General features: G+C 42.6%; 2 protein-coding genes across 7 annotated transcripts in view; one reads left to right on the forward strand and one right to left on the reverse strand.

Moving 5' to 3' along the window:
- The first annotated feature begins 4,600 nt into the window (after positions 1–4,600).
- LOC132955407 (E3 ubiquitin-protein ligase TRIM39-like) lies at positions 4,601–6,745 on the forward strand. The gene has a single exon (XM_061028257.1). The coding sequence runs from the start codon at positions 4,898–4,900 to the stop codon at positions 6,278–6,280; it is 1,383 nt and encodes a 460-aa protein (XP_060884240.1). The 5' UTR covers positions 4,601–4,897; the 3' UTR covers positions 6,281–6,745.
- Positions 6,746–8,174: 1,429 nt separating this feature from the next.
- Positions 8,175–9,567, reverse strand: part of ebf3a (EBF transcription factor 3a) — a 50,024-nt gene continuing 48,631 nt past the window's right edge. For all 6 annotated transcript variants that reach the window (XM_061028551.1, XM_061028549.1, XM_061028547.1 and 3 more), the window contains one exon: positions 8,175–9,534. In XM_061028551.1, the coding sequence (XP_060884534.1) occupies positions 9,503–9,534 (32 nt within the window). In that variant the 3' untranslated portion in view covers positions 8,175–9,502. The remainder of the gene's footprint in view (positions 9,535–9,567) is intronic.

The raw sequence follows: 9,567 nt of genomic DNA on the forward strand, positions 1-9,567 counted from the left end.
GGCGACATCTGCTGGATCAATAGGCATATAAAGCCTTTAAACGTTTCCCTTCATAAAACAGCTGATCACTTTCAAATATAATCCTTGATTATTTATTCATTATGTATATTTTGTTTTTGTCAATGGGGTAGAAAAGAAAATGTTTATCTGAAAAGATAAATCTTTGTAAAGATCGACCTTTAATTAAAAAAACTTTAAGATTAATATCCTCTCGTCCTTTTTTCACGACACACGAGAGATGCGTTGTTAAAAAAAGTAACTAAGTAACTTTTAGTTAAAGTACATTTTAAACAAGTTACTTTTTACTTTTACTTTGAGTATTTTTTTAAACTGGTACTTTTACTTGTACTTCAGTAAAATGTTATCAAAGTAACTTTTACTTGAGTAGAATATATTAGTACTCTTTACACCTCTGTTGAGATCAAACTGGCCTCCACTATAAAATAATCAATTCTAGTGGGTGTCTGAGTTAGAGAGACGGCTCCGCACCATTGAGTCAGAGTCATCGTATGCAGCAGTAGTTAGCCAGCCACCTGTAGCCGGTGCGGGCCGACATAGCTTGGCTTCCCCCCCGGTAACTCCTGAGCAGCCGGGAGGCAGTGGCTGGGTTACTGTCCGAGGGAAGCATAGTCGAAAATCGAAGCACACGGTTCCCCACCAACCACTTCACGTTTCAAAGTAATTTTCCCCACTCAGCGACACACCCGCTGAGAATAAAACTCTGATTATTGGAGACTACATAGTCTGAAACGTGAAGCTAGCGAAGTCAGCGGGCATAGTTAGGTGTATACCCGGGGCCAGAGCGGGCGACATCGCATCTCATTTAAAGTTGCTGACAAAGACTAAAGGTAGATTTGATACAATCGTAATTCATGTCGGCACTAATGACTCCCGACTACGCCAGTCGGAAGTCTCTAAGGTTAATGTGGAGTCGGTGTGTACTTTTGCTCAGACGATGTCGGACTCCGTAGTGTTCTCTGGACCCCTCCCAAATCAGACCAGTGATGACATGTATAGCCGCATGTCATCACTCAACCGCTGGCTGTCGAGGTGGTGTCCAGCAAACGATGTGTGCTTCATAGATAACTGGCAGTCTTTTTGGGGAAAACCTGGTCTGCTAGCTAGAGACGGCATCCATCCCACTTTGGACGGTGCAGCTCTATTATCTAGAAACATAGCAGAGGTTATTAGTCCAACACCCTGACAACAACACAGAGTTCAGACCAGGAGGCAGAGCTGCAGTCTTACACTTAGATCTGTCTCCCAGTCACTATAGCTGTAATTCTGAATCGAACTGTAGTTATACTATAGGTACTGTGTCTGTCCCCCGGCCCAGACCCGTTTTTATAAGTCATCCAAACGTAGACAAAAAAGGCGTAAATCGTCAAAATCTCATTAGAATCAAAACTACGAATACGATTTTGCAAAAAAAATCAGAAAATTCACAACAGACTTTTGAACATTAGGTCCTTAGCAACCAAATCTCTTTTAGTGAATGATCTGATATCAGATCAGCGTATTGATTTACTTTTTTTGACTGAAACCTGGCTGTGTCGAGATGAATATGTTAGTTTGAATGAATCCACTCCTCCCAGTCATTTTAGTACTCATATACCTCGAGACACCAGACGAGGTGGTGGAGTAGCAGTTATTTTTAATTCCAGTCTTTTAGTTAACCCTCGACCAAAGCTGAACTTTTCTTCTTTTGAAAGCCTTGTTCTTAGTCTTCCACATCCAGTCTCAAGAACCTTTCAGCCAGTTCGAGTTGTTGTAGTTTACCGCCCTCCTGGCCCATATTCTGAATTTGCAGAATTTTGATCAGATTTAGTCCTTAGCAGTGATAGAATAATTGTTGTAGGTGACTTCGATATCCATGTGGATGTTGATAATGATAGCCTTAGCATAGCTTTCATGTCATTATTAGACTCTATTGGTTTCACCCAGGGTGTAAACGAACCTACTCATCGTTTCAACCAAACCCTGGATCTTGTTTTAGCTTATGGAATTGAAATCCAAAACCTTACAGTTTTCCTAGAAAATCCTCTTCTATCAGACCATTTCCTTATTACTTTCGACTTTGTCCAACCAGAATTATCTCTGCTTAATAAAAATGTGCTCTCTAGAAGTTTATCTGATAGTGCTGTAGCTAGATTTAACGAAGCTATTTCAGCTGCTTTTGATTCAGTACCGTGTTTCAACCCAGTTGGAAACTCTTATGATAGCTTTAGTCCCTCTCAGCTAGATCAGTTTGTTGATAGTGCAGTGGATTCGCTGAGAGTTACTCTTGATTCGATTGCTCCCCTGAAACAGAAGGTTGTGAAGCGGCGGAGACTAGCTCCATGGTTCAACTCAGAAACCCGTACTCTGATACAATTGTTGCGGAATTTTGAAAAAATATGGTGCTCGACCAAAACGGTAGAATCTCGTTTTTTCTGGCAGGATAGTCATAGAAGATATATGAAGGCTCTACGTCACGCTCGAGCTGCCTACTACGCCTCTCTAATTGAGGAAAACAAAGGCAATCCTAGATACCTTTTCAGCACTGTAGCCAGGCTGACAGAGAGTCATGGCTCCATTGAGCCTTGTATTCCTCTAGCCCTCAGCAGTAATGATTTCCTGAGCTTTTTCAACAACAAAATTCTAGACATCAGAGACAAAATTAGTAACCTCCTGCCCTTACCTGGTGCAGATACGTCTGATACGGCAGAGACAGTTCCAGGACCAGATATTAGTCTAGACTGTTTTTCTCCAATCGACCTTTCAGAGCTAAATTCAATTATTTCTGCGTCGAAACCGTCAACCTGTCTTTTAGACCCAATCCCAACCAAGCTGTTTAAGGAAGTCTTTCCCTTAGTTAGCAACTCTATATTAGCTATGATCAATATGTCTTTACTGGCAGGCTATGTACCACAGTCATTTAAAGTAGCGGTAATCAAACCTCTACTCAAAAAACCTACTCTAGATTCAGGAACTCTGGCTAACTATAGGCCTATACCCAACCTTCCTTTTATCTCAAAGATCCTGGAGAAGGTGGTAGCTAATCAGCTGTGTGACTTTCTCCATGACAACAATTTATTTGAGGAGTTTCAGTCAGGATTTAGAGTCCACCATAGCACTGAGACTGCACTAGTTAAAGTTACAAACGATCTACTTCTAGCTTCAGACAGGGGACTTCTGTCTGTGCTCGTCTTGTTAGATCTTAGTGCTGCTTTTGACACCATTGACCATCAGATCCTGTTGTACAGACTGGAGCATTTACTTGGAATTAGTTAGTTGGTTTGAATCCTACTTATCAGACCGATCTCAGTTTGTACATGTTAATGATAAGTCCACTATGCACACTAAAGTTTGCCATGGAGTGCCACAAGGTTCAGTGCTTGGACCAATTCTCTTTACATTATATATGCTTCCTCTGGGAAATATTATGAGGAAACACTCCATACAGTTTCATTGTTATGCAGATGATACTCAGCTTTATGTATCAATGAAGCCCGATGGCACCAATCAGTTATGTAAGCTAGAAACATGCCTTAAGGACGTTAGGACCTGGATGACCAGAAATCTTTTGTTTCTTAACTCAGACAAGACTGAAGTTATTGTGCTAGGCCCTAAAAACCTCAGAGAGACTTTTTCTAGTGATTTGACTGTCATCAATGACATCAGCCTGGCATCTAGCACCACTGTTAGGAATCTAGGAGTTCTTTTTGATCAAGATATGTCTTTTAGCTCTCACATCAGGCAAGTTTGAAGAACAGCCTATTTTCACCTTCGTAATATATCCAAGATCAGGAATATCCTGTCGCAAAGTGATGCAGAAAAACTAGTTCATGCATTTGTTACCTCCAGGTTGGATTATTGTAACTCTCTTTTGTCGGGGTGCTCTGGTAAGTCTCTAAAGACTCTTCAACTATCCAGAATGCTGCAGCTCGTGTACTGATCAGAACCAGGAAATGGGACCACATCACTACTGTGTTGGCTTCTCTGCACTGGCTCCCTATACAGTCTAGAATAGAATTCAAGATCCTTCGTCTCACCTACAAAGCTCTAAATGGTCAGGCACCATTTTATCTTAAGGAGCTACTACCCTCGAGAACATTACAGTCCCAGAATGCAGGCCTGCTAGTGGTACCTACAGTCTCTAAGTGTACTATGGGAGGTAAAGCCTTCAGTTATCGGGCTCCTCTCCTCTGAAATCGTCCGGGAGGCAGACACAGTCTGTATTTTTAAGAATAGACTTAAAACTTTCCTTTCTGATAAATCTTATAGTTAGGGCTGGTGCTGGTGTAGACCAGCTCTTAGTTATGCTGCTATAGGCTTAGACTACCGGGGGAACTGGCACCTTGAGATCCTCGCTCTCTCTCTCTCTCTCTCTCTGTGCATATACAGTACATCATATTACTGCATGTATCTATCTGTAAATCTCAGTCACTAACCACCTACTTTCCTGGGAGCTCTTGAGCTCTCCTAGGCTCCTCGAGATCGTTGGTTGGCGGCCTGCCAGAACAACCACCCTCTACGGTGTAACCCCGCCTCTCTGTTGGTGAGTCACTAATGATCACAAAGTTATTTTATGAAACTTGGACCTGATAAGCTGTAGTGATAAATCTCCTCCCCCCTCACCTGACTCACCTGAGACAACCTGGACAAAGGTTGTTATTCTGAGTCACTGAGACGAGACGCCATGAAGGACTGACATTAAGATTCACCTTCAGAGAAAAACCAGACCGCTGCAGGAGGGAACACTGGGAATACTGGGAATATCTGGACTTTTACCTGAAACTGAATCCACAAACCGGATAAAACATAAAAAAAGAACAAAGAATACAGATTAAAGGAACTTTGAGTGACAGGGAGTGACTCCCAGCTGTTCGTCTCCTCGTCTTCAGATTCAGATAAAATGGCGTCCAAGTTAGAGGAAGATCTGAGCTGTCCGGTCTGCCTCGACATCTTTAAAGATCCAGTCATCTTGTCCTGCTGCCACAGCTTCTGTAGAGAGTGTGTGAAGGACTGCTGGAAGAAGAAGGAGAACAAGGAGTGTCCGGTTTGTGAGAGGAGACAGTCAAAGGATGTATTATCTGTTAACTTTACTTTAAAGAACCTGTGTGAGAGTTTTCTGCAGGAGAGAGATCAGAGAGCTTCAGAGGATCTCTGCAGTCTGCACTCTGAGAAACTCAAACTCTTCTGTCTGGACCATCAGGAGCCGGTGTGTCTCGTCTGCATTACTTCAGAAAAACACAGCAAACACACAATCAGACCCATCGATGAAGCTGCTGGACAACACAAGAAGAAACTTCAGGAAACTCTGGAGCCGCTAAAGAAGAAGTTAAATGTTTTTAAAGAAGTTAAAGTGAAGTTTGATCAAACAGCAGAACACATTCAGGTCCAGGCCCGACACACAGAGAGGCAGATTAAGGAGCAGTTTAAGAAGCTTCACCAGTTTCTAGAGGAGGAAGAGGAGGCCAGGCTGTGTGCACTGAGGGAGGAAGAGGAGCAGAAGAGTCAGAGGATGAAGGAGGAGATGGAGGCTCTGAGCAGAGAGATAGCAGCTCTTTCACACACAGTCAGAGACACAGAGGACGAGCTGAGAGCTGAAGACGTCTCATTCCTGAAAAACTACAAGGCTGCAGTGGAAAGAGTCCAGCAGCGCCCCCTGCTGGAGGATCCACAGCTGCCCTCAGGAGCTCTGATAGACCAGGCCAAACACCTGGGCAACCTGAGCTTCAACATCTGGAACAAGATGAAGGACATGGTCTCCTACAGTCCGGTCATTCTGGACCCAAACACTGCTCATCCAGTCCTCATCCTGTCTGAAGATCTGACCTGTGTGACACGAGGAAAGAGCCAGCAGCTTCCTGATAATCCAGAGAGGTTTGATCATTACAGCTCTGTCCTGGGCTCTGAGGGCTTTAACTCAGGGACTCACAGCTGGGACGTCCAGGTTGGAGACAATACATACTGGTTACTGGGTGTGTTAGCAGAGTCTGGACAGAGGAAGGGAGACAAATGGTCTGGATTATGGTCAATATGGTTCAGAGATGGTAAATACGGAGCACGCACCCCACCACATCCATCCACTGATCTCTCAGTGAAGAAGAAGCTTCAGAGGATCAGAGTGAATCTGGACTGTAACAGAGGAGAGCTGTCCTTCTCTGATCCTGATACTAACACACACATACACACATACACACACACTTTCACTGAGAGGATGTTTCCATTCATTGCCACTGTGGATAAACTACAGATGTTACCAGAGAAGATCTCTGTGACTGTGTCGTCCTGATGTCGCTGGTTGTCTTTATGACAGAGCTCAGATCTGTTTGGTGTAACTCAGGGACTCACAGCTGGGACACTGTGGGGGGGGGTAGAGTCTGTCCCTGTTCTCTGAGTGAAGAAGAGGCTGCAGAGGATCACAGTGAGTCTGACACCAACACACTTTCACTGAGAAACAGTTTGCATGCATCAGAACTGAGAGAAGAACTCCCACTGAGGACTTAACCACTGAATCTCTGTGACTGTAGATTTAAAAAAAAACATCTTGATGATTAGAATCAAATTTCACTCATTTTTCTGAACCGATATTTGAACACCTTAACAATCAATGATGGATTAATAATGAATAATTAATGAGCCATAAAAAGCTGGTCTTCTTCTCAGTTTCTGTTTTGTTGAAGTTATTTTAAACATGAATTCATTAAATACAATCAGTTTGAAATAATTAAACTACGAGGCTCTCTCTTAAAAACAACGTATTGTCATGATTTGGTCTTATGTAGTTTGTATTTTCACTTTGTTTCCTAGCTTAGTTTCTAGTCTTTTTATTTTGTATTTCCTATACCTGTGTTTCTTTGTTCTAGTGTGTTTTCTTGGTAATGTTTCATTCTTGAGTTCTGTGTGTCTTTTAGTGTTTCATGATTTAGTTTGTAGTTGTCCTCAGTGTTTCTTGTATTGTATTCCTGCCTCTGTGTGTTTCCCTCCGTGTTGATGACCCTCATTGTCTTCACCTGTGTCGTTAGTCTCACCTGTGTCTGATTACCCCATGTGTCTATTTAGTCTCTGTGTTCCTTCCTGCATGTTGTCAGATCATTGTTGTTTCTCATGTCCTAGGCCAGACTGCTGCTTACCCGTGTTTCAATTATTTTTCCTGTCCTGGTTTTTGTCTTTAGAGAGTAAATTTTTGTTTATTAAATATCTTTAGTTAATTCTGCACGTGGGTCCAGTTCCTTGTGTTTTTTTCCCTGAATGTGACAGAGGGAATGTAATTGAGCTTCTTGAATTTAAGTTTTTAAGGATTTCCGTTTTTGAGTTTTTGAGTTTTTCTGTCTTCTCCAGGAAAGATAAGAAATTAAATACCTCCTCAGTTTTTGTCTGGAAGCTTTCAGAGCAGCACGACAGCAAACATTTAATGTGAGAGCTAATATTAAAGGAGAGCGACGGTTTGAATTATAACTGGAACTCTTTTTATAAAAACACACTGAAGGAAACGGACAAGTTTAAGTTACAGTTTATTACCATGAATCAACTGATTAATTGATTAAGAGAGAATAATTTCAACAAAGTCTGTAAATGTAGCCGGTGTCATGATTCACTTTTCTAGTTTGTTTTTAACCTTTTTTCTTTCTTTCTTTCTGATGATAAGTTCTGTTCGGGCGCACTCACACTCTGCAATCTGCACCGAGCACTATGACCCCGTCAGTCCATCGGTCCTGGCTCCTCACGTCTCAGGACGTTTTCACATTAGGCATGATCGTTCAATTCCTTCCCCCCTCCCCTCCCCCGCTGCTCTGTTCCTATTAGTAACATTGTTCTGTACCCGAGTACATTTGACTTTTTAAAAAGTAAATCATAGAATCCAGAGTCAGACATGTTGTAATTATGAAAACTATGAAATACTTTAAAGGTATGACTTAATTCTGAAAAAAGTCAGAGATGGATTGAAATGTCTGCATGAATCATTTTTGTCTACATTCTTCATGTCGTGTTTGAAAAACATTTCTCTGTTTTCTCCTCAACTTGAGAAACTCTTCATCCTGTTAAAAGTCAGTTAATTTCTAATATATGTCCTGCTTCCATGGGGTGGCACCAAGGGGGGGCCCATGCCGCCCCTCTGGACACGCCCCTATGTTCACATTATATCTCATATTTATTTGAAAAGACAATGAAAGAAAGTGACAGAGTGTGTCAGAGCCACTGACTTTATTCACTGTGAGGAAAATCATTTGAGTACAGTCATACATTAAAACAAGATTTACGTTTAAAAGAAAAAAACAGAAACAAGTGGAGCTGATTGGACAGGTCAGCTTTGATTGACAGCTCTATAAATGTGTGAAGACATTGACGTTCATTTTTTTTTCTTTTGATACAAAACAATGGATTGTTTTCAGTGTGGCACCACCACATACACACACACGTCTACACCCATGAAGACGACATTAGGACATGAATACAAAAACACTCTGAGTTATAAATACATTATTTATAATCTGTATGGTACAAAAACACTCTCTCTCTCTCCCTCGGGGAGCTCAGTGACGGGCGAGCGAGGCAGGGGGGCGGGGGAGCGTGATCAACCACAGTGACGTATAAATACTCAGCCGGCTACAACTTTGGCAAAAATCACAAAACCCACAAAGAACACACAAGGGGCGGGGCTGTGGGGTGCAGGGCGGGGGGTGGGGGGTGTAAGTGCTCAGGGGCGGGGCTTGAGTCTCAGGACAATAAAAGACATCTGAACAAGAAGACGGATAGTCAAAGTAGCCTATCAGGATGCAGGATTTTGTTTTTACAGTGCGAGCATAACAAGAAAAAACAGAGGTAAAATAAATACAAACACAGACAGGCAGGGGCGGGGCTTAACAGAGGAAGGCGGGGCTATCAACGTGAGGAAGGTTACTCTCAGAGGACACAGGTCGACGCCGTGAGGACTTCAATTACTCAGGAGGTTGAAATCCGGTTTCTGATTGGCTGACAGCCGCAGAGGTTGACTGTCTCAGTTTGTGTGGACTAAAAACACATGAACAGGAAGTCAATTCAGTCTCCCCCTCCTGATTGGTCACTATCTCAGTGAGACGACCAATCAGGTGTCAGGATTTGGATTCCCCGTCATTTGGAGCCTTTGACATGTTCAGTTGGATTTGGCGTTTTCTTCTGTTTCTTAAACCAAACTTAAATTACAATTAGAGGAAATGATGCCACATCAAAGGTGTGACATCACAGTTTTTACACCAGCAGACCCCGCCCCCAAACACAGACGAAAACATCAGAATAATTACAGAGAGCGGAAAGCACCCAGAAATCTGCTGTACAAAAAGTCTCACTTTGCTTTCTTCTTTCGTCCACTCAGAGACATCAGTTCATTTTCTTTTTTTAAACTCTATACTCTGCTCTGACTGGTCAGAGCATGCCTGAGGCCCCGCCTCTTGATGCCACAGGCCCCTCCTTCTTTGAGGTGATTGGTGCTCGTGGCTGAGGGGGAGGAGAGATGAGGAACGAGGAGGAAGATGTCTTACATCGGAGGAACGACGAGGCCGGACATGGCTGCAGAGACGGAGACACAAAGATGATTATTAC

Source organism: Labrus mixtus, chromosome 21, assembly GCF_963584025.1.
Source record: "Labrus mixtus chromosome 21, fLabMix1.1, whole genome shotgun sequence".
Lineage (NCBI taxonomy): Eukaryota > Metazoa > Chordata > Actinopteri > Labriformes > Labridae > Labrus > Labrus mixtus.

What these genes read in the sequence shown, in the direction of transcription:
- LOC132955407 (XM_061028257.1), top strand. Translation starts at nt 4,898, where the DNA reads ATGGCGTCCAAGTTAGAGGAAGATCTGAGCTGTCCGGTCTGCCTCGAC.